General features: G+C 48.1%; 9 protein-coding genes across 10 annotated transcripts; 5 read left to right on the top strand and 4 right to left on the bottom strand.

Moving 5' to 3' along the window:
* The first annotated feature begins 110 nt into the window (after window positions 1-110).
* Window positions 111-1,871, top strand: SPPG_04927 (uncharacterized protein). The gene is made up of 6 exons (XM_016753167.1): window positions 111-134; window positions 206-262; window positions 329-510; window positions 576-968; window positions 1,032-1,404; window positions 1,475-1,871. Exons 2-6 carry the CDS (start codon window positions 254-256, stop codon window positions 1,520-1,522), a joined length of 1,005 nt encoding a protein of 334 aa, XP_016607577.1. The 5' UTR covers window positions 111-134; window positions 206-253; the 3' UTR covers window positions 1,523-1,871.
* On the bottom strand, window positions 1,838-6,771 carry SPPG_04926 (uncharacterized protein; the record flags this gene model as incomplete). Its single annotated transcript, XM_016753166.1, has 15 exons — window positions 5,851-6,771; window positions 5,491-5,770; window positions 5,370-5,437; window positions 5,186-5,312; window positions 5,043-5,133; window positions 4,853-4,982; window positions 4,261-4,794; window positions 4,053-4,211; window positions 3,800-3,995; window positions 3,517-3,742; window positions 3,052-3,460; window positions 2,842-2,990; window positions 2,535-2,781; window positions 2,278-2,482; window positions 1,838-2,209 (listed from the first exon to the last, which is right to left on the bottom strand). The coding sequence occupies exons 2-15, from the start codon at window positions 5,659-5,661 to the stop codon at window positions 1,838-1,840; spliced, it is 3,084 nt and encodes a 1,027-aa protein (XP_016607576.1). The 5' UTR covers window positions 5,662-5,770; window positions 5,851-6,771.
* On the top strand, window positions 6,056-7,537 carry SPPG_04925 (uncharacterized protein; the record flags this gene model as incomplete). Its single annotated transcript, XM_016753165.1, has 1 exon — window positions 6,056-7,537. The coding sequence occupies one exon, from the start codon at window positions 6,056-6,058 to the stop codon at window positions 7,535-7,537; it is 1,482 nt and encodes a 493-aa protein (XP_016607575.1).
* A 204-nt stretch (window positions 7,538-7,741) lies between these two features.
* Window positions 7,742-9,355, top strand: SPPG_04924 (uncharacterized protein; the record flags this gene model as incomplete). Its single annotated transcript, XM_016753164.1, has 5 exons — window positions 7,742-7,852; window positions 7,912-8,098; window positions 8,169-8,229; window positions 8,288-8,488; window positions 8,542-9,355. The coding sequence occupies 5 exons, from the start codon at window positions 7,742-7,744 to the stop codon at window positions 9,353-9,355; spliced, it is 1,374 nt and encodes a 457-aa protein (XP_016607574.1).
* Window positions 9,255-10,807, bottom strand: SPPG_04923 (uridine kinase). Its single transcript, XM_016753163.1, has 8 exons — window positions 10,767-10,807; window positions 10,494-10,707; window positions 10,351-10,421; window positions 10,175-10,280; window positions 10,014-10,113; window positions 9,899-9,941; window positions 9,731-9,831; window positions 9,255-9,671 (listed from the first exon to the last, which is right to left on the bottom strand). The coding sequence occupies exons 1-8, from the start codon at window positions 10,783-10,785 to the stop codon at window positions 9,462-9,464; spliced, it is 864 nt and encodes a 287-aa protein (XP_016607573.1). The 5' UTR covers window positions 10,786-10,807; the 3' UTR covers window positions 9,255-9,461.
* A 180-nt stretch (window positions 10,808-10,987) lies between these two features.
* Window positions 10,988-12,410, top strand: SPPG_04922 (uncharacterized protein). Its single transcript, XM_016753162.1, has one exon. The coding sequence runs from the start codon at window positions 11,124-11,126 to the stop codon at window positions 12,225-12,227; it is 1,104 nt and encodes a 367-aa protein (XP_016607572.1). The 5' UTR covers window positions 10,988-11,123; the 3' UTR covers window positions 12,228-12,410.
* SPPG_04921 lies at window positions 12,332-16,906 on the bottom strand. Of its 2 annotated transcripts, XM_016753160.1 has the most exons (11): window positions 16,638-16,906; window positions 16,507-16,524; window positions 14,305-16,406; window positions 14,113-14,211; window positions 13,875-14,050; window positions 13,642-13,812; window positions 13,458-13,567; window positions 13,261-13,389; window positions 13,099-13,189; window positions 12,711-13,034; window positions 12,332-12,638 (listed from the first exon to the last, which is right to left on the bottom strand). In XM_016753160.1, the coding sequence occupies exons 3-11, from the start codon at window positions 16,380-16,382 to the stop codon at window positions 12,571-12,573; spliced, it is 3,246 nt and encodes a 1,081-aa protein (XP_016607570.1). In that variant the 5' UTR covers window positions 16,383-16,406; window positions 16,507-16,524; window positions 16,638-16,906; the 3' UTR covers window positions 12,332-12,570. The 2 variants fall into 2 exon arrangements, with proteins under 2 accessions (XP_016607570.1, XP_016607571.1); XM_016753161.1 differs by having other exon boundaries at window positions 14,305-16,906.
* A 1,642-nt stretch (window positions 16,907-18,548) lies between these two features.
* Window positions 18,549-19,506, top strand: SPPG_04920 (uncharacterized protein). Its single transcript, XM_016753159.1, has 3 exons — window positions 18,549-18,760; window positions 18,819-19,142; window positions 19,213-19,506. The coding sequence occupies exons 1-3, from the start codon at window positions 18,659-18,661 to the stop codon at window positions 19,414-19,416; spliced, it is 630 nt and encodes a 209-aa protein (XP_016607569.1). The 5' UTR covers window positions 18,549-18,658; the 3' UTR covers window positions 19,417-19,506.
* A 21-nt stretch (window positions 19,507-19,527) lies between these two features.
* Window positions 19,528-22,001, bottom strand: SPPG_04919 (uncharacterized protein). The gene has a single exon (XM_016753158.1). It carries the CDS (start codon window positions 21,868-21,870, stop codon window positions 19,615-19,617), a length of 2,256 nt encoding a protein of 751 aa, XP_016607568.1. The 5' UTR covers window positions 21,871-22,001; the 3' UTR covers window positions 19,528-19,614.
* Window positions 22,002-22,101: the final 100 nt, after the last annotated feature.

Below are 22,101 nucleotides of genomic sequence, written 5' to 3'. Positions count from 1 at the left end.
GCAGAGGTCCATTTCATGCATTCCTAGCTCACGTGATGGTCTGTGCCACGCTACGATGGCACAGTTTACCTTGTCCCCCTGCCATCCCAGGAACTCGCTCCTTCAGCAGTTTTGTTCGCATTGGAGCAAAATAGGTGAGATGGCGCGATCTGAGATTGTCGTATGTATTGGAATTTGAGTTTTGTTGCTAACTGAAAGAGTATAGTCTGGATATTCGCCGACTTGGTGTGCTTTCGGTGGACGCGCTATAACGATGGGCAAGGTAACTCGTTCGAGCTTGCAAACAGCTATGCAAGGTTGACCAACGTAACGTGTCCCCTTTCCATAGAAAAAGAGAAAGGAACTCAAGCCTTGGTGCTGGTACTGCGATAGAGAATTTGAGGATGAGAAGGTCCTATTTGATCATCAGCGGATTAAGCACTTCAAGTGTACCGAGTGTGGCAAAAAGCTCAACACAGCAGGAGGAATGGTGGTGCATATGGATCAGGTTCACAAAATGAAGTGCATGACGTATGTTTTTCTGTGACAGGTAGTCTACAGGCTCAACGGCTGCTTATTTGGTGTTTCCTTCTCAGTGTGTCAAATGCTCTACCTGGCCGAGAATCAACAGACATCGAAATTTTCGGAATGGAAGGTGTGCCAGAAGCAGATTTACAAGCTCACTACGACAAAGTATCAGGAGGCGGACAGCGCAACAAGCGAGCGAAGATAGACGTCAGTGCGCTAACGCCGGATCAAATCAAGCAGCAAATGGAGGCCTTCAAGCAACAGCAGCAGATGGCACCATACGGAGCGCCGGCACCTGCGCCGTATGGCGCCCCTCCTGCGGGACCATTTCCAGGACCAGCTCCAGGATATCACGTCCAAGCCGGGGGGCCACCTTACGGAATGCCGGGGCCTTACGGTATGCCACCACCGGCACCTTACATGCCACCGGGTGGAGGTTATCCATATTCCCCGCGACCTGGGTAAATTATCATAAATAACTTCTCGTCATAATTATGCGCTTAGTGCTGACGCCTCTTGGATAGAATGCCTCCTGCAGGTATACCACAGTACGGTGCTCCTCCATTTGGTGCTCCGGGGCCGCACTGGGGCCCACCCCGGCCACCTATGCCGGTCGGTGGAACCCCGCTTCCCCCAAGACCAGCAGGACCGACACCGCCTCCACCAATGCATCCTATGCCTCCTCCGCCGACTCAACCTGCATACAGCGAACCCCCGGCAGGTGCAGTAAGCTACAGCGATGCCATACCTGCTGTCCCTGAAGTTGCTGCTGTTACTGGACCTACTATCCCACCTCCCGTGTCGGGACCTGAATCCCCTGTGACACCATCTATGAGTACGAGTAAGGCTGGATCTGCCTCGATCTATATGGTGTACTCGGATAACGATGTTTCAGTGGTATGTGGTATGCAATCCTAGCTACTCCACATACCCTTTTTTTGACAGTCCCTATCTTATAATTATCTAGGAAGAAAAAAGGGCCCTAAACCCCAAATACGCTTTCAGTGAAAATTAATTGAGGCTCGTGGAATACCTTAGCCCAGTTTGTCTATGTTGGAAACGAGGAAGAGTACGCAAATACATTCTGATAGTTCTTTTTATGCTACAATCGGTTGTGGTTAGGTGCATCCACGACGAGTCCGCGTTGCCAGCGCTAATGCCGATGTCGCCTGCGCCTGAACGGTCTGCTGAACCAGGTATTTAGCGACATCATAGATAGTCCGGTGCTTTACCCTTGTTGGCTTGTCTTCACATCCAAGGACGTTGGTAATATATCAGCTGCATACGCACAGCTTCATCAAAATAGTCCCGCAACTACCGATATGTTGTACTATGAGTCAATCGATATTCCATATACAAAGTTGTTTCTTGCTCCCACCACAATCCACTTTTCGTAGCATACAGGGCTCGAAAAAATACCCTCGCCTCCACCAATCATATGCTCAGCAATCAGTTTGCCCGTTAGGGGATTCACAATTCCTATCCAACCATCTATGCTGGCTACTACAACTCCGTCATATGATAAGAACGGGCTAGCGTATACAGCCGCTGGAGTGCGGAGAGGTTCTTGCCATTGGGGTAAACCCGTTGTCAGGTTTAGACATGTCACCGTACATCCATGCGAACCGATGAAAAGTACATCCAGCAACGAGCTAACGCATGGAGACGAGAAGACAGGTCCAGCGGTAGAGTGACTCCAAACCTACGGCGCGTTGGCATGTGTTAGGTATGAAGCTGAACGCACATGATATGTTGACTGATTCAACTTACCAAGTTGCCACCGTCTTCTTCGAAACAATAAATGCTTCCATCAACACAGCCGACTATAACATTTCCAGATTTAGGATCAATGGACGGCGATGAGAAGAACGGTTTGTTCGTAGGGCTGTTACTGATCCACGAGACTGTCGGCTCAGACGAGTATGATGTTGTGATGCATACAAGTTTGCCTCCAAGCGCGCATGCGAATATTCGGCTACGGGAAATCAGTATTGTATGCCAGATCACATAGCGCCAACTGCTCGCACCTTCTGGCGTCGTCGGCTACACAGGACGCAAATACACCTGCATCCATACTATATTTCCACAAACAAACTAGTCCATCAGACTCTGGACTGACTTGAAGACAATACACGTTGCCATCATGAGACCCAACCCAAATATGGTTCCATTTATCAGTTACAGGCGAACTCTTGACTTCACCGTCCGTGGCATAAGTCCCGATAATGGCTCCTGACGTCGTACTGAAAGCATACACTCGGAAATCGTAGGACCCTATCTCTAAACATTTACCACTAGACACCTAGCTGGAACGGCCTCGCAAGCAAGACTTACCGACAACAACCACCTTTCCATCACGTGTGACGCACGCACTACTCTCAATCCTGCCTCGTATTTGCGCTTGCCAAATCAATGTTCCGGTGAGCACGTCGATCGCACTGAAAATACCGGCATGGGAACCGATATAAGTCATGAGAACCTGCCTGGAACAGCGGCGATAGATCAGATGATTTCGGAGGAAGTGAAGACCAGAAACACACTAACCGCTCATCCTCGGCTTTGATCAGTAAAACTGGGGAGGCATCCACGCATTTCTCTAGATTGACCTTCCACTGAACTCTAAGCTTGAGTTTTTTCTGGAGTTCTCGATGTCGATCATGATGTTCATGAGAGCGTGTTGTAGCCTCCATTGTACGACGTACGATGAGAATGCCAGCGCGATCTTCGCTCTCATCCAGACACTGACGCTGTCTGCATGAGGTGATTGAATCCCCTACAGAAGAAGGGCGAGATCGTTTTCGAACGGTGGATGACAGAGGTTCGTCAGAATTCAGCAGTTGAGTAACATATGCTACCACCTCGCTGGCCGCATTGTGGAGAATGCGAGTAAGGAGGATTGGACGAATCATGTCCAGCTCCACATCGGGCTTATTTCTCTTTGCTGCTGATAGTGCTGATGGAAAGTATTAGACACGCTGTTTCTGTATCAGGTGCTCAACGAAGAGGTACCTATCCAGCGAAGTAGGTCCTCAGTGACTTTTGCTGCATCAATACTAGTTCCTCCTTCGGACAAAAACCACCAATCGCGACCTTGAGGGCTCGAGGGTACTTGGTTTGCTAGTGTGGTGAGTACGTGACGCTCTACATCGGTCCTGGACAATGATTGACTTGGACCAGACTCGTGAACTACCCTCCTTCTGTCCTCCCAGATCCTCAAAAGAGCAGTCCTATCCGTCTATGCTTCTGATTGGTAAGTTGATTCGACACTGAGAGCGAATGAGACTCAACGAACCTTGCCATGGTGGGTCATGGGAATGTCATCTATAAAAAATACATAATCCGGTCGCGCATAGAAAGGAAGGGTTTTTTCGAGCAGCTGGCCAATAGCATGTCTCAATTGCACTGGGTTCCGGTCTCTGCACTGGGCTACCACAAATGCTACAAGAGTAGTAGGACAAAAGCTCCGGGTACGGTCCACATAGATGGCCCTATTCATTACAAAGGTTAAGTATATTCTGAAAATGTGTGATGAAGCAGGTACTCACTCGCTGCGAACTACCCCCGGAACAACATCAATCGCTCCTGCAATAACTTCCAGATTTATTCGGTAACCTAGCCGTTTAATTGAATTGCTCGTTCGCCCCATATAGGTCATTACATTCGTAAGAGAATCAATGTGAACAAGGTCACCAGTAGGCCTAAGGCTGCTCCGTGTAAGATGTTGGAATCAACGAAGTAGCTTTGGCGTCCTACCTTTCCCCTTTGACTTCGTCTCCTACATAACATATCCGCTTCGGTCCTCCAATCCATAATTCGCCAGTGTTCCTCTGCATGTTTGGCACACATATTTCTGTATCGTCTAAAGCCTCTCCAATGCTGACCGGCGTTTTATCGACCTTTTGTAAAGTCGCCCAGACGGAGCACTCCGTAGTGCCATATATATTCCACAAATTCACCAGTGAAGATCTTCGCTCGTTCACTAAACTAATTGGGAATGGCTCTCCCCCAAGAATGATGTCGCGGACAGTCGTCTCAGCCGCCAGCAATTTTGATTGGTCTGCCGAATCAAATTGCATGAATAGCGACGGAGTCATGAACAGATGGGTCACTGCAGTTCTTCGAATCATATCGAACAGCATTGGCGGATTCAAGAGTGTGTCGTGGAGAGGAATGACAATGGTGCCTTTCGTGGTTAAGGGAAGTAGCATTTCTACCAAAGATGGGTCAAACGTCGGGGCGGAAACTTGCAAGGTCACAATAGGAGTAGAGTTTCCGTTTAGACGCTTGCTGATGAGGAATTTAGTCCTATACGTTCGGCAGATAATCGCGGATCTATCGCACGCACCCTATGGCGGTTATATTTCCGGCAATACACTTATGTGGCACCCGAACTGGCATGCCTCTTCCATTCCTGGTAGTTCCGGAAGTTTGGATGATGTAGGCGAGATTTACTGACTCAAAGGCTTCCTCATGGTCTGGCCCAATAGGCTCATTAAACTTTAGATCCCAAGTAATACACTCGAGAACTCCTGTACCTTTGATCACTTCATCTCGCACCAAAAGGCAGTATCCAGGAAGTGAGAAGACGTTTTCAATGCGTACTCGCTCGATTTCCTTGGGGACCCTCTACGCCAACATCAAACACTTGCCGAATCGATGAGGATCAATCAAGACTTACTTCCGCCGTGGAACGTTTACATAGTACATATCGTAACTTGGGCATCCGTTGTATCGTAGCCGCGCTATGAATTAGCGAGCGAGTGTGTGCAGATAAAGGGAAATACGTAGCACCCAGCTGGAAAAGACTGCACGAATAAGGGATTTTTGCCACCAAGTTGACGAAGAGGACCGCCCAGGCTTACCTTAATAGCGTGATGACAAGTGAGTAGGAGCTGCTCATTATCGTTGCGACATAGCTGAAGCGTTGAATCTGGATGTTCTGTTATTTTAATGTCGCCCCTCGTCAGTCTCTGGTCCACTCACCCCAAACCGCTTGAATTCTAACGATAATTGTTCAACTTGTGAGACAACATCCCGGTAGGTAAGCTTGACAAGCCGCTGATGTGCATCGCCAGTAGTCTCTTCTTCCGCAATAACCGCTACATTATTCGGACATATTCCCGCATTTGTTAATATTTTTGCATAAAGAGTCATATGCTTTTCCTTAAAACTCGAAAAACTCGACAAACCCACCTTACATACCTGTAACAAAACGTCCTTTGGAAAGGCTTTCTTGCCTAATGAGACCTACCGGCAGCGTCTTCTAGATTACATTGCCATCATCCATCAAATTGCTGACCACGCTTCCCACGCTCTCAAATTCTACATCCTATCTGCACCAACCTTTCCCACAGTAAATCAAGAGACAATTGAAGCCATCCTCTATCTTCTCAACAAAGGTGAATCATGGCAACCAAAAACCGGTGCGAAGAAGGCGTTACGCGAATCCTTGTTGCCATACATCCAACGGTACTGCAACATCGTCGGCTTCGTTCATCCAAATGTACAAAAAGAGCAGCAATCAGTCAATTATCTGACAGCGAGTATGATGACGAATCTGAAGGTCAATGTCCAGGAACACTTCATGATGATGCTGCTCCGGTACATTAATCTGCGGCTTGATGTGAAGAGACAGAAGCAGCGACTGCCACTGAAAAGCGATGCGCGAAACGCTTTCTTTGCTCGTCTTCGCTACTTGAAGTCAATTTTCCTTTTTGATATCGTGCCTGAGTCGCTCGATGACTTGACTGCTGAAGAGAGTGAACTTCTAGAAGAGATTTGGTCCCTTAGCATTCCCCTTTCTGACGACCAGCCACTCGCATATTCGGTTGCTGTAGACCCTCTCGCCTTCTTTCCTGCATACTGCAAACTCTCCCGACTCTATGAGCATCACGGATTTCGACGGTTTAGCGCCATACCTCTTCGTCGCTCGCTCATTCAAAGTCACGTGCGAATCGACACCATCATCCTCTACTCTCACCTTCTTTGCATCACGCGACGAGAAGCGGAAACTGTCGAAAAGGTCGATTTATGGTTGCGCGTCTGTAATCTGCAGAACAAGGCTTTTAGATCTCGTCGTGGAATGTGTTTTGAAGGCTCGATCACGACGGACGGAACCTCGGTGTCAGTTTACTTGAAACATCCTGAAGCTGACAAGTATGGAAAGCGCAGCGGCAGAGGGAAAAAGTCAGCAAAGGCTCTAGCAGCTGAGGTGAAGGCGCTGTATGTGGAAAACAACTTATCTGCTTGTCAAGAGAACATTGTCGTTATCGATCCAAACAAGCGCGACATTCTCTACTGCCAAGACAACAAGGGCACCATCTTCCGTTACACCGCCAATCAACGCTGCAAGGAGACTGGAAGCCGTCGATTTGCAAAAGAACGGCAGCGGATGAAAACCGGCGGCATTGACCTCATAGAATCACGTATCCCAAGCCACAAGACGATGAACCTCATGGACTTTACTCGCTACCTTCTCGTTCGTCGCGCAGATTCGGATCGTCGCAAGGAATTCTACTCCCACCCTGCCCACACACGGTGGAAGTGGCATGCATTTATAAACCGTCAGAAGAGTGAATCGAACCTCATATCCAACTTGCGCAACAAGTTTGGGAACTTTACCATTATGATGGGAGATTGGAGCGATGCCGGTAGAACTGCGAGATTTCAGACCTCATCCAAGACAAAAGGCTGGCGCACCCTCTTTAAGCGCAACCGCATTGATTGTTTTCTTCTTGATGAACACAAGACCTCATCTGTTTGCCCTCGCTGTTCATCCTCTGAGTTTGTCGAGAAAGAATTCAAAGAACGACCTCATTCAAGACCTTGGCGCCGTCGCGAAGGCAAGATGGAAAAAGTCCACGGATTGCTGGGTTGTACCAACCCTAACTGTTTGCAGCAAGCCTGGACGATGCGCTACTGGAACCGAGATATGCTGGCAACCTGTAATATGCTGACAATCGTGCAATCAATGTTGGATGGACACGGTAGACCAAAAGTGTTCAGCAGGGGTGTTCCAGCCGTAGCGTAGATTAGTTAGATTACCTTTTCCGAACCGGTTGTCGCCGGTTCAATCCCTGGTGCGGGTGCTAGTGCCAATACCCATCGGCTCCGCACTAAAGAGTCATATTAGATATCGCTGCTGCAAAATCTGCACTGTCGGTGATGACAAGTTAATTGATTTACCAGCCACCTGGTGTACTACATTTTTCCAGTCCAAGCTTTCGGCTCTCAAATGGCCTCCTCCAGAGATGGATGTGACGGCGCTCAACTATTCTCTCCACCCCTATGGATTCAGAGGAGGGCACTGGTTTCACATATATTGAAGAATAATGGAGTGCAGTCGGTACGTGCTTTCATTTACTAGTTGTCCACCTCAATGGCAGCTGACTGTCATTGACCCAGGTCCTAGATCTTGGGTGTGGAGAAGGGGCGCTTCTCGAAATCCTTCTCAATGACCCTACATTCAGTAAACTGGCTGGGGTTGACATTGACGGGGAATCCCTCCGTTACGCTTCTGTTAATTGTGCGCCTACCGACTATGACAGGCAGTACCTTAGAGAGCTTCCCGTAGAGTTCAATTTATACGAGGGTGCGACTACGTTCGAGGAGTTGCGATAGTTTTTGAATATGTCCTATTAAGATCCATTGCATCTGCTCAGGCTCGGTTGATCAATTGGATAAGAGTCTCACCGGGTTCGATGCGATTACGAGTGTAGAAGTGTGAGTTGTCTTAAGGAAATTGAGTTTAACAATGTACTCTGATCTTACTTTCTCACAGAATCGAGCACTTGGACCCACCTGTATTGGCAGCCTTTCCCGCGGTTACGCTCGGGGGCTACAGGCCGCGGATCATGGTCGTAACTACGCCAAACGGCGACTTCAACGTTAACTTTCCGGATCTGAAATGGGGTACACCGGAAGCAGGCTTCCGTCACTATGATCATCGGTTTGAGTGGACACGAGATGAATTTCAACGCTGGTTCGTTGCGCTCTCAATGGCAGATCTGATGAGGTGTTAACAGATGGCGGTAGGGCAAATAGTGCCGCAACGAAATTTGGTTATACCGTTTCCTTTGATGGAGTTGGTATCCTATCATCCAAACCTGGCGACCTCTCCGTCGGTCACTGTTCGCAAGTGGCAATTTTCATTCGTCAACGTTGCGACTATGACTCGCCGCTCAGTAGTCTCGATGACTGTCCCGCCCTTTCGGAAAGTCCATACAAGCATTATGCAAAAATTGAATTCCCTTACTTCACCGAAAGCGGATTTAGTAGCGAGGCTATCACCCAGGAACTGAAGGAGAAAACATTTCCACTGATATGGAACGAGTGGTATTCAATGATCGAAGATGCAAAACGAGATCAACTTGCTGCGAAGCTTTCTTGGCCTGCCGTGGGGACATGGTGTCTTCCTTTCGAACGGTATTGGAGCATACTGCGAATACGACAATTATGTAAGACGCGGGGTCGTCTTGAGGAGGTCTTTACGTCGTCGGCGGCCAAGGAGAGTTTTATTTGGAATGATGAAGAAAGAAAAGTGGTGATCCTCTTTGAGATACCGAAGGAACATGAATCAGAGGAGGATGGAACCGAGGACGCAGACTGGGGCTACGGGAGTCCTGCGTACGATGACTGGGATGATGATAGCGCCTGGAAGGACACTAAATGGAAGGCTTCTCGGGATAGCGACGGAGAGGGCTGGGGCACTGCACACATCACTGCAGAGTGGGATTGCCAAGCAGGTTGGGGTGAAGAGATTGCTATATATGGAAGTGCCGCAAATCCTCCACCAAAGAAGGTGCGGTTGCTGGAGGATCCTGGGGGGAACGACGGGATCACTATCTGATTCTAATTTTATTTGCGTATTCTTCCTGTACATATTGATAGTAAATTGGCTAATTGCATTGAATCTATGACATAGTACGTCCTTCTTGCTTAACCATCTGTATAGCCTACTGGGGCAAAGATCCAAATTTGTCCACATTCCCGACTTGTGTGGCCAATGATGTTGTAGATGTTCGCACTTCAACTGCGGCCTCCAGCGTCTGCTTCGCTTGTGATGCACGCTCATCCAGGATATCGACAATGTGCTGTGTCAAGAGGTCAATGGCCACTGTATTCTCCTGGCCACGGGGGATGATGACGTCGGCAAACTTTTTGGACTGCGCGGGATTAGTTCGACTTTCGCGTCTGCCCCAGTCAGTAGTTATAAAGATCTTACCGGAAGGATGAAATCCTCAAAGGAGGGCTTCACATGTTTCACGTAATACTGTAGTACTTGCTCCAGCGGTTTGTGATAGCGCTCCTCAGTGTCGCGCACAACTGGTGACAATCAAGTGTAAGCCTCTACAATATCTATAGTAGCAGAATTGAACATTGCATACTCCACCTTGTCGTGCCAGTCGTACGTCACTGTCAACATCCACAAACACCTGTACAGGAAGGGAGTTTACATTTGTGAGTAATGCACCATTCTGTGAGAAGTTGGTCACCAGATCTGCAACCTTTAGATTTAGCACGTCCCGCACACGTCGCTTGTACAGCATATAGATTCCTGAGAAGATGACTACATCCGGTCGCTCAATGTGCATTGTCTCTGGTAACCTGATGAAGGCCCGTTTTTGTCAGATCTCCAGTAAGAATCGTTGAACACACAAAACCGCACCGAATGTGATTTTGAAAATCATAAAGTGGAATGTCCACTGGACGTCCGTGCAAAATGTCCTCTAAACACTCTTCCATTAAACCAAAGTCTACTGCATTTGGGTGATCTTGGACGTTGAGCGGATGCTTTGTTAGCTAAGCGTTCTGGCAATTTGCAAGAGTGAATGTCAGACACACCGAAATTATAGTCACCGGACTTTGCCAACTCCATTTCCTCCCGATTTAGCTCCCGATAAAAATCCTCCATTCTATCGAATGGTGCGGTGAACAGGTTGAAAACCCCAAATACGAATAGAATCTCAGTCAGACAGCCCGCATACCTAATGATAACCACTTTTACTCCCACACTCTTGTCCTTCTCCAAAAGCCGGTCCATTATCATTTGACATACGGTCTTTTTACCGCTGCTTCCACCACCTGCGACTCCGATAATGAATGGGGTACCTTTGCCCGAATGTGGAAATAGTAGAGGTGGCTCATTCAGTGACGACAAAGAGGCCGAAGTTTCCAGAGTAGACGTCTGTACTGGCATTGCTGCAGAGAGTGCGAGTCACAAAGATGGCAATAGGAAGGAATACTTTGCATGTACATACCGTCACCAAAGATTTGCATGCCGCGATCTAGCTTTAACCTCAACCTCTGGCCAGTATCTTGGCGATAACTCAAACAACCGCTTGCATGACTGTCGCTCCAACGTGACTGTACAAGTGAAGTCGTACAACCACGTTCCCCACTATGATTACGTAACGAGACCCGGAGCGTGTCTTTCTTTTTTTTATTTTTGGCGTCTTTTTTTTTTTTTTTAGAATCTAGACTGGATGAAGGGCAGGAGGGGTTTCTTTGTCTCGACTTTTTTTTTTATTTATTTTTAGAGGAGGTGTTCATTGCATTTAAATAGATTAGATAGAGCATTTCCCCCCTTTCGTCTGTCATCTTACAATAGAAACATTATGGCAAAAGACCACTTCATCGCTCCCATTCACTCTCTCCCCGCAGAGGTCCTTCTTTGCATCCCTCAATACCTCGCGACAGCCGATACTACTCGATTCCGGACGACGTGCAAAAGCTTGTATGCCCTTTTCACGGAATCCGATATTGCCCGGTTTCAGGCGGAGAAGTTGGTGCGTGCACCAAGGAGCGAAGATGAGGCCATCTTGAAGGAGTGCTTTGGTCCTCCGACCTTTTTTGCATCACTTGTCATTCACCTCGACCGTCTCGGTGCCCCTGTTGGCCTAAAACGTGTGCCTCGGGCGAGCGGTGACGGGGAGGCATGCTGGGGTTGGAGGGCGATACGGTATGCAGCTTGTACGGATAAAGCCGGCAGTGGATGGAAGAAGGCCAGGCAAGCCGTTCGCATGCTTTTGGATGCTGGTGCCTTTGTTGATTGTCGAGATTGGTCCCTCGACGACCGTGCGTTTCCTCGTGGGTTTGAAGACTGGGATGCGGATTGCTCCTATTGGAAAGTGTCTGAAAAGACGGCCTTCACGACATATTGGGGTGCGACACCGCTCTCAGAAGCGGCTGCGCGAGGTAATCTCGAATTGGTCGCTATCCTGCTCCAAGCTGGCGCAAACCCGAACCTCAAGTACAACCGCAAAATGGAGCATAAGAAGATTGTGACAGCTCAAGAAAAGGCGTTGTATGGACCGTTGGCAGACAAGAAGATATCTACTGCGTTCGAAGAGGCCCTGTGGCGTGGCGACACGGACATGATGCTTCTCCTTTTGAGTGGCGGGTTCAGTGTTGAGCAACATGCCGACAGGATCCTGACAGAGATTGCGCGCAAAGACGATGCGAGCATACTAGAACATTTGCTCCAATTTGGATTCGCACCTTTTTTCACAAGCGTGTCCGCCAAGCAACTGGGCATGAACGGCGCAGTCAAATGCTTTGAACATCTTATTGACTCCAATATACCAACCATCGATATGCAATTCCTTCTGACGGCTGCTGCACACGATGAACAGGGAAAGCTGCCTGAAATCGAAGCTGGTGCTGAGATCAGGATGGGTCATTGCACGGGGCGACACTCGCCAGATCCGGTTGGGCGCTAATATCCTTTACGACGGTGATGGACTCCCTCGAAACCAATGGCTTGGATGTTTATTTATTACATTTTTGGGAGGGATAGAATATACACTATAGATTACCCATCACATTATTGTTTGTCGCTTCGCGATTGTAGTATTATTGGTTGTATCACAACCCTAAATATACCATATAGACAAGAAGGCCCGCAGTCACCTCTACGTATTCACTAATCATACTGTAGCTAAACTAAAGAAGGATGGGCGAAAAGAACCTCATTCGCCTCCAGGTATCAAACGAAGAAATAGGAAATAACCTTAAACAACATTAACAGCCAGCTATATACGTTCACCTTCGACGCGGACCACATCACAATACGGATGGAAGCTTTTTACTCGAGATACCTTGTTCTAGTCCAGGTATCTTAATCCATTTGTCTAGATAAAGCACCTCATTCAGTCCGGGGCATTTTTATGAGAAGCCCGCTTCTATCACAGTCAAGAGCTCACCTGGAACCATCAAAAAGTTCTGCTCCATCGCCTTCCTAAACCGGTCTCTATACTGGTCCGGAGGAAGCACTGTCACATCCTTGCCACCCTTCAACGCTGCATTGAGCGTCGTCTTGGCTCTCGTTTCCAAGATCTTATACCATGTGTAGGGACCAATGAAGTCAACAATGCCCACGACGAGTTCTTTTTTATCGTCATTGACGCCCACGAGGAGCGAGTAGTCCATTACGTTGGCGTCGCTAAGGAATTGGGTGTCATTCCAGACAGATTCGGCGATTATCTTTTTGGAGTGGGCATGGAGTCGGAGAAGTTGCTTGTAACGCCCTAACATGGAATGATTACATTCGAAATGTTCAATGACTATGAAAGGTTCAGGCCGGGTTCTCACCATCGACCCAGTCACCATCCCACATCACATCGTTTTCACCGTCCTTTTTACTGACGATGTGCCGATCCGGAACGCCTTTAAGATCAAATTTCTGTTTCCGCCAGAACGGGTGGATGAGTGACAACCTTTATGCACTTGCAGGAAAAAATAGCCAATGCTTACGCGCGAAATGTTGACGTTTGCAAACAGGTGCTCCATAACCAACACATCCAACTTTTTTACAGTGCCCGTCTGTAGATTCTTGTGTTTGAGTGTGTAAAACCCAAATATCTTGACGAGAATGGTGGGGTTCTAAAGAAAAAATATTTTTCAAAGGTGAGATAATCAAACTTACATCTAATGTCAGAACGTCACTCAACCTTGTCGGAATTATTCATATACTCAAAATACGCTGGCGCAAACTTCATCAACGCGGCCTTTTCCTGGTTGGACCACTTGGACGCCAACTGCTTCACGACGAGCTGATCATCTACACCAGACACCTAACGTTAAATGTGCTGCGGCAATAACGCGCAATGTAAAAACAGAGAGATAGACACGTACCGCATGTTTTGAAGAAGCCAGCTCGAGATTTTCCTCCTGACGCATTCCATTCAGAACACCGCATCAAAGACCGTACATACATGGCGCTCATGCCGCACTTTCGTCTCAGCCCATCAAACTGCGCGGCATAGTACACCGTACAAGAAAAATTATGCTTTCCTTGCCTGAATTCTTAAGTGGTACAACCATTAATGGAGGAAGACTACGTACGCTTGCTGCGATCAACTACTTACTGTATTTGATGTGCTGCTTTGGACCACCCGGCGTCTGTTCATGGGAAAAAACTTTCATTTTGACCTCGCAATCACCCCCGACATTTTCCCATTGTGGGATGGGTGGAGGGCTTTCAGGGTCCACGCCGAATGGGTACTGTCGTTGGTTACGAATATGTTGAATATAGTCTTTGGAACTTTAATGGGGATCAGCCAGTTAGTATAATACAACGGTAGTGGGTCGATGAGAAGAACTTACCTAAGAGTGAAAGCGATGATCGATGTGGGTTCGTCCTCCCGAACAATGACAAAAGAGTTGGGATAGACATGACCTGTCTTGGGCTTGTGACCAGGGATGCTATGGAAAAAGATTTCATGAGACACCCGCGCGTGAAAGCCACCTTTAGACCGAAACCGCGCCAGACTGGCAGCGGCGGACCACTGCATTTACCTGCAATAATCTGGCAATGACCATTCTGGTTGCTCCTTGTGGCCAGGCGCATGCAGTTTCTGCCATTCTACAAGTGTCTTCACTGTCTCCTTCATCTTGGCCAACAACTCCCGTCTCACATTATTCACTTCTGCTACTTTTTTCGCTTTCAACTCCTCCCGCAGCTGTTGCTCATCCTGCTCAAACTTCTTTCCCAATTCATCCAACATGATCTGGCACTGAACTTGCTCAGCTGATCCCTCATTCTGGGCCACTAAAGCAGAACCTGTCGCAAATGCCAACCCCTGCATGTATTCCTTGACAGAATTATAGAAAGTGGTGATTTCGCCCCGAGTTTGCTCTAAGATCGCATGTCCATCAACTCCGAACGGCTCCAAATCATCATCAGCACCATAGTGCGCATCATCGGAAGCTTCATCAAAATAGTAGTCCGGACTGACTTGGATCTTTGGAACCCTCATCTCAAACAAATCGATGTAATCGTACTCGAACACGACAATTTCGTTCCGCAGCCGGAAAAATCGCCGAACGTTCTCTCTGGTGTGGATATGAGAACATACGGTTCCACACACAAAGTACGGGTTGTAGTATAAGAGTTCCAGATATTTCGCAAATGAGTAATGCCAAGTACCCGTGGACATTGGAACTATATCAGTGGTTGATTCGCACTCCCGACACCCAGTCCACATGTAAATTTGATCCGGTTCGGGCGGCGAGCCCAGTCGCTGAGGAGCCTCTCGAACGCTTACGCTAATACGTCCATGATTGTGAGTATAGGTGATAACATGTTGACCCATCGGCTTTCCGCACATGGCATCCGGACAAAGTCCTTTTGCCTTGTTACATAGAAGTTCCACAAACTGTCCTAAAGATCTATCTTGAAAGTGTTGCCCCAATTTCTGATAGTATTCGATTGTCAGGATTTCTGGAGGACGGCAAGGAATATTGGAACCGGAAAAGTAGTAGGAATAAGCGAAAGTGACACTCTGATGCCTCATCACGCCACTTATGCTATTGTTGTTGGTCATCAGATATCCCAGACCCGCCTTTGAGTCCACGGAGATATGGGAGGTTCTACTGCTTGTGGACTTGGTCGACGCACTCGAATAGCGTCGCCCGGGTGAGTTGGAACCCCAGCTATTAAATTTGCCTGATCCGCTTCCAGAAGGAAAGTCCACGTCATCGGGACCGTACGATATCCGTCGACCGTCTTGATCCAGCATTCTTACGGGATACAAGTTGACCTCCTCATCTCGTAATCGGAGGAGCAGATGCGGTGGAGGAAAAATCACGTCCGGTGATGCACTGATAATCGTCTTTTCGATTTGTCTGATCGCCCTATCGAACCGATTACTTCCATCCACGACACCCTCTGGGGAAGCTGACCGCGGATTGCTTCCGTGTCCACTTCTATTCTCTCCACGTATCCAGTTCCATAAGGATCTCCCTACTCGCCTCGGAGGTGGTGGCGAGCGATGCACTGCATTCGCTTCAGCGGAATCAGGTCTAACAGCAAAATGATCGCGAAACAAGTACATCTCTAACTTTAGGTTACAAACGACAAAGACGACAAGTTCCATTACTTTCTCGATTTTGGGGAGATCTTTGGCCGTGCCTTTGAGTACGACAGTTCCTCCAAGCTCCAAAATATTTGGTTCTATGGCCACCACTTCAGGAGGGATCTCTCCCTCAGCGGGACCAGGAACGTAGCGCGACTCCTGCGGCATGCCAAACGGTTCGGTCGTCACTTTGATGACATGATGAAGACTGGTGCTGCCATCATCAGCCATTCCGTTTGACGACGGTCGACCAATGATCTCAAGGGCAAACGGCACATCCTGAGCAATTTCTAACGCAACTTCCGTCAGTACTTTCTCCCATGTATCCACGTCCACATAAACCTCCTTCAATGCCTGTCTGATCAAGGATTGGAGGTGCTTGTACGATCGAACATCTAGATTTTCTTGTGGTGGAGGGAGAGGAGGAGCGACATGGAATGGTTTGGAGGTAAAAGGCTTTTCAATTTCGTATATCGAAGGCTCTTTGATGGGCGTGGGAATAGGTGTAGTAGCGAGCATATTTGGAAATGCAAATCTATCTATCTGATTGAGGGCAGCAAATGCGTTAAAAGTCCGAGTCTCACATTGGTAAAAAAAAAGCCTTAAAACATCTATCTCTATCTACAGCATATTCCCAACTTACTACAACTGTTCGTCTATCCTAAAGCACCAGACGCGTCAGAAGGGGGACCTTGACGGATGCACAAACGCCGCAAAGGTCATTCGTTGCAGCCCGATGGAAGAAGGACAGCAAGCGGAATGCGAGTTACTCACACAGGCATGTATCAGAGGAAGAACTGTCGAAGCTGTCGTCGGATAAATGGTAGAGTCTGGTTGGACAGCAGCTGTGGCACTAGGGAATTCCCAATTGTGTGTACCTTCACCACAAGTGCAACCCGCGTTGAACAATGAAGATGCACGTTGTTGCAAGTTGTGCAAGCCTGTTGGTGTTTGCTAGAAGCTTGTGTGAGTTTCCGTCATCTTGCGAGGGGTTGTGGTCAGAGAAGCATGTTGTATTCAACGACTGGCGGCCATGAAACTTTGCGACAGCGCGTCCATTGCCCTGGTAAAACAAGCATTGAAAGATTCCATCAAGTGCAAATGGGACATTTAGGCTTGAAGGATGAATGGATATTGCATTTGCTGTTTGTTACCCTCTGCATATTTGCAGTGGACGATTGAACACAAAACTACAGAAGACCAAACAACTCCCTGTGACATGCCTTCAGAGGACGCAAAACATCTCAAATACTGGCTCACTGTCTGTACTCCTACTCTCATACCGTATGCCATATGACTGGCATATGAATGGTCCTTTCGATGGGGTTCTATGGGAAAGACGGGAGAGAATATGAAGGCTGCAAAAGAACCTCCACGCAAACCTACGGCGGCCGCCATCACCTCCTTTCGCAACAACTTGCGAATGACCTAGAGTACACTAACCTGGTCTTTGGCACTTTCATGCCGTTCTCGCTGCCCTGGCTCGATTTACGACGGTTGTGCGATGGGTGCGTGCAAGGTCTTTCGTAATGAAGCAGATATATGGGGAATGCATGGTGAAAGCAATGAAGATTGGCATGTTCTGACAAAGACTACATTATGTTCACGTAATCAATCACACACTTTGCCATGTCTGCATGCCTTTGCATATGCACGTTCTTCAAGAAATTAAACATACCGTCTCAGTTTTGAGAAATAGCAGATGATAATATTCGTCCTTACCTTCCCTCTTCGCTCTCAAGGCATCGTATAGCGGGACATGGAAAGGGCGGTCGACACTCCAAAAACCCTTCAATTCCAAAGCGCTATTGAGACTACTTCTATTTTTTATTGCAAACATGCTTTTGAAAGGATTGCAGTGATTCAGGGGGCCATGATAGTGTGCAGGTGGTAGAAAATGTCACTAGGGACAAATTCTCCCTCCAATCCACTACAGCCGGTTCTAATTTACAATTAGCCAGCCTGTCCAACCCTTCATAACCTATCCTGCAAACGAGTCCCACCCCTATCCTAACTCGCTACAGGTTCCAGCCTGGGTTGAACTGGGGTACGTGAAAAGCTAACTACCACTAGGCCCAATTACACATGCGATAACGTCACGGTTGTTCTAACCGGGTAACTAAGCCCACCACACGAGAGAAATCCTACTAAGCCCTTGATTCCTAAATTCTTAGTCGGAGGATGTTCAGATACTAATTAAACCAGAATTAGACTCGGAATACGCATAGGAAAATACAAAGATAATGCATACCTGCGATCGTTGCAGTATAGTAGTAGCAGCGTTTGCAAGGGGTTATGTTGTTTTTGTCGGGAGGGCGAGGTCCTCGGCACCAGAGCAGTATTCTCATGATGGACTGAGACTTGTTGGGCAGATGCTTGCGAGTCGAGGGATAACGAACAAGAGGGAAGAGACAGCAAAAGGCCCCCCTTTTATAGACCTTCCGCATGCGCCTCACCGCAGTTTAAAAAAAAAAACATTTAGCATGCCACACCGCTGCATGCCTCACCGCTTTGGGCGATAGAGGGGGTGCGATATGACTAACCGGATTAATCCGGATAATAATGAGTTCTAGTGCCATTTTCAATCACCTCCACACTAAAGATTTTGGCAAATGGATGATGTAATACATATGAATTGCATAGCCACCTCGACGAAACGCTTAGCATGTCGTTTTCTTGAAGATGCAAAAAGACCCTTTTCCATTCGGACATGACACTGACATGATCTCTTGAACCAGCTATTTTCGTTCATTTTTGGTTTTCCTTTAAAATAGTACATATAACTCGCCAATATAATGCATTTTTCTACCTCGACCGAGCGGGAAGTTACTGGACAGTCTCACAATCTTCCTCCTTTAAAACGCTTCAACTACCGGCCGTCACTAACAAGCGCTAAGGTTGTCTCAGTCGCTCCTTCTTTTTGCCTCACTCTTTGCCTAACACGCTCTCCATCAGCCGCTCCCCACCCTTGCTGCCCTCCTCACCTACAAAACATGGGGCATTCCAATGCCGCCTGAATGCCATTTTACCTGTTACACGACTTTCCTTGACAACCTTCTCAAACTTGCACCCTATCCTGCTCGCTTCCCCCTCGTCCTGATAGCAGCGACATACATTTCACGTCTCCGCGAGGTATTTCCGGAGGCAAGTGGCGAGGAGGGCGTGGAGGTGAGGTTGTTCAAGACCGCTTTTGTGCTGGCGTGGAAAGTCTACGGAGCTGAAGCGGATGGTGAGATGATGTGCGGACGAGGAAGGGTGGCAAGAGAGATGGAGCGGGAGGTAATTGGCGTTTTGCAGCAATTTGTTTCTTTTGATATTCTGAGATCTCATTGCAAATGGTGATGAGCAGTTTCTAAAGGGCATCAATTATACTCTCCAAGTCTCTCCAATGGACATCTTCAAACTCGCAGCGAGGACAAAAGTCCTCGTCTCGCAGAATCCGCAGCTTTTTACAGGAAAGGACTGCATGGAAGTAGCCCTTTGGGTAGAGGATTTGAACATGGGGATTGTGGAAAGTGGTGGTTTGAACGGTTGGAGCGGGGGTGTCTCATGAACACTTAATGTCCTTTATTATAAGTGTGTAGGTGGTATCAGGTTGCCTCCTGTAATTTTGAATATATACCAACGGTGATCTGAAAGAGAAGGAATCACATCAAGATTGGAATTTGATCAGGGTTACATTACCAAAGCCAATATATTTCACACAGAAAACCAACACGACAAAAGTAAACTAAATATTTAAATATGTACATTACCACCTCCCATCCACCAGCTCCTTCAACTGGTTCTTTTCCTCCACCGAAATACCACAGCACCCAGTAATATCAACCTTCTGCAACCGCGGACATCGCTCCACGAATCCCGCCAAGCCTGTGAATGTAACTCTGGGACAACATCGCACCATCAAAACTTGGACTTGTAACATCCCGTCTCCGCCAAACGCCAAATCAGATATCTTCTCGCATCGACTGATATCCAAAAGTTTCAATTCCTTGCACCCACCAAGAACACTACTTATACCCGAATTACTAGGCCCGTCCCCACTCAAAAACCCCGCATAGAGCGTATGCAGTCGACTGCATCTTTGTCCGATAGCTTCGAACCCCTCATCCGTGATTCGACACTTTGACATAACAAGAGACTGAAGCCGCGGACAATGTTCAGCAATAACTTTAACCGTCGCATCCGTCACACCTTCGCAGGAATAGAAGTTGATGCTTTCAAGGGAGTGGAGGTGTGGCGTTAGGCGGGCGAGAGAATTGTCGGTAATATGGTAGCAGCCGGAAAGACAGAGGAGGGAAAGGGGCATTAGAGGATGTGGTGTGGATTTTGGAGTAGGTGCGAGGTTGATGAATTGTTCAAGAGCCGCATCGGTCAGGTTAAAGCATCCGGATAGTTTGAGTGTATGTAAACCTCCGCCGGGTTTGGTATATAGTGACGCTAGAGACCCTACAGACTCATCTGTCACTCTGCTACATAGTCCCACATTTAGGACGCGAAGGGCTGCTGAGCCATCTTCCACGAAGGCACGGACAGTGGCATCGCCCAGTTCTGTACATCCTTTGAGGTTCACGTCAATCAACTTGGTGCACCCTCTCGCAATCGTAACCGTCCCTTCATCCGTGAGCTGACGACATTCTGACAGATCCAGGGTTTCAAGTTCTGTAAGCGTCTGGCCTATCACTTGACAGCTCGCATCGTCAACCAATTCCACTGCTCCCATAAGGTTCAGATGTCGGATATGGGGTTGAACGCTTAGAAAGTCAGACAAGGTTCGCGACGCAGTGGAGAGCATGTCACTGATGGTGGCGTTACTGAGGTTCAGGCGGGTAAGTTGATGTGCGTAATTCTTTGCAAGATGTGTGAAGGTCGTGGCCGTTATGTGGCGTGCGAAGGCCAGCTCGAGGGTGTCCAACCGTGGACGGCAAATGGATGTACCAGCGCGCTTGGAGTCGATTGGCGGGAGTAGGGCAATGAGAGAATGATCCGTGATCGCATCACTTGCGGTTCCGTTTAGCTTCAACAGCGAGAGTGATCCGGCAACGTCCGGTAAACCAAACTTTTGAGCTTCGTCGAGCCGGTCCTGGCGAACTTGTGCGAATTGCAGTAACCCTTTCTCCGTGACACCTAAACATTCGTCCACATCTAGCTGCGTCAGTTTCGGGCATCCAGAAGCAAGCTCCAGCAAGACTTCATCAGAGACTGCGTCGGAATCCCGAGCGATCAAAACTCTTAGATTGCTACACTCCTTCGCGACATGGTGGAGAGCAGTTTCGCTAAGACAGGGAACGCAAGTCACATTGAGCGTCTTCAACCCGTTGGCTGCCCTGACGATGGCAGCAATTCCAGCATCCGTAACCTCGCAGCAGCGAGCAAGGGATAGCTCTTCCAAAAACTTTACATTGGGATGCTTTGCCAATGCAAACAATGTTGCATCGGTTATATCGATACAGTCCCTCAAATCAATTGCAACTAGTAACGGGCAACATGCGATAAGACTCATGACTTGCTGATCCCCGACGGTGAATGGCGCACATCCGCCGAGATCAATCCTCAGGAGGCCGCATAGGTAAGGTGCTACAGAAACAAGGTCGATATACGTCGGGTCTGGAAAGGAAAGCGACCGAATATGAACCCCATATTGTTGTATAAGTCGTTCCAGAGTTATGGGAGGTTGGGAAGGGATAATGGGATTCGCCCAAAGGACAGGTACCGCCGTTCTTCTGAGAGCACGACATGTGGTAGCAACAGCGCGGAGGGACTTGGTATCAAGGCAATGGAACACTTCGGTCAGGAGCTCCGGCGGGAGCGTAGCGAGAGTACGAGCTTTATCCATTGCCAGAGTGCTGGTGTCTGATAATCCATAGTTGTCAAAATTGCACAGCGTCCCAACTTGACGCATGTCATCAGCGACCCTTCCGCCCCGCCCCCTGCAGTTCGCGGCCGGCTCAGCTCCCCCGTCAAAAATATGTAAGGTGTCCAATTTTAGGCTGACAATCGTTGTCATCTGTAAAGGCCAGGCAGTGCCGTAGGGTAGTCAAAGTAATCACCAATGATGACCAGATTAGCTTGTTACAAAAAATGGTTGGAGGTCTCTTTCTCAGCAAAGCGCCCACTTGTGCCCTATCCTGGGTTCGGGTCACACGCACCGATAATGGGTCAGATGATAAATTGCAGATGATAAATTCGTGTGGCAGTATGGTTGTCATGGAAGCATGGTGTGGCACAGTCATACTAT

This window comes from Spizellomyces punctatus (assembly GCF_000182565.1).
Source record: "Spizellomyces punctatus DAOM BR117 chromosome Unknown supercont1.8, whole genome shotgun sequence".
Lineage (NCBI taxonomy): Eukaryota > Fungi > Chytridiomycota > Chytridiomycetes > Spizellomycetales > Spizellomycetaceae > Spizellomyces > Spizellomyces punctatus.
Note: the sequence above shows the minus strand (reverse complement) of the source record. Positions and strands in the feature narration are given on the sequence as shown.

Excerpts from the sequence above, each read along its gene's own strand:
- SPPG_04927 (XM_016753167.1), top strand. Across the intron at positions 511-575 it reads CACAAAATGAAGTGCATGAC|TGTGTCAAATGCTCTACCTG; the intron begins GTATGTTTTTCT and ends TTTCCTTCTCAG. Across the intron at positions 969-1,031 it reads CCATATTCCCCGCGACCTGG|AATGCCTCCTGCAGGTATAC; the intron begins GTAAATTATCAT and ends CCTCTTGGATAG.
- SPPG_04923 (XM_016753163.1), bottom strand. Across the intron at positions 9,942-10,013 it reads GGGACGTGCTAAATCTAAAG|GTGTTTGTGGATGTTGACAG; the intron begins GTTGCAGATCTG and ends CTTCCTGTACAG. Across the intron at positions 9,832-9,898 it reads CGTACGACTGGCACGACAAG|TTGTGCGCGACACTGAGGAG; the intron begins GTGGAGTATGCA and ends GATTGTCACCAG.
- SPPG_04922 (XM_016753162.1), top strand. The coding sequence starts at position 11,124 with ATGGCAAAAGACCACTTCATCGCTCCCATTCACTCTCTCCCCGCAGAG.
- SPPG_04921 (XM_016753161.1), bottom strand. The coding sequence starts at position 16,382 with ATGCTCGCTACTACACCTATTCCCACGCCCATCAAAGAGCCTTCGATA. Across the intron at positions 14,051-14,112 it reads ATCATCGCTTTCACTCTTAG|TTCCAAAGACTATATTCAAC; the intron begins GTAAGTTCTTCT and ends TCCCCATTAAAG. Across the intron at positions 12,639-12,710 it reads GAACTTTTTGATGGTTCCAG|ACAAATGGATTAAGATACCT; the intron begins GTGAGCTCTTGA and ends TGCTTTATCTAG.
- SPPG_04920 (XM_016753159.1), top strand. The coding sequence starts at position 18,659 with ATGCATTTTTCTACCTCGACCGAGCGGGAAGTTACTGGACAGTCTCAC. Across the intron at positions 18,761-18,818 it reads CGTCACTAACAAGCGCTAAG|CCGCTCCCCACCCTTGCTGC; the intron begins GTTGTCTCAGTC and ends GCTCTCCATCAG. Across the intron at positions 19,143-19,212 it reads CAAGAGAGATGGAGCGGGAG|TTTCTAAAGGGCATCAATTA; the intron begins GTAATTGGCGTT and ends GGTGATGAGCAG.
- SPPG_04919 (XM_016753158.1), bottom strand. The coding sequence starts at position 21,870 with ATGACAACGATTGTCAGCCTAAAATTGGACACCTTACATATTTTTGAC.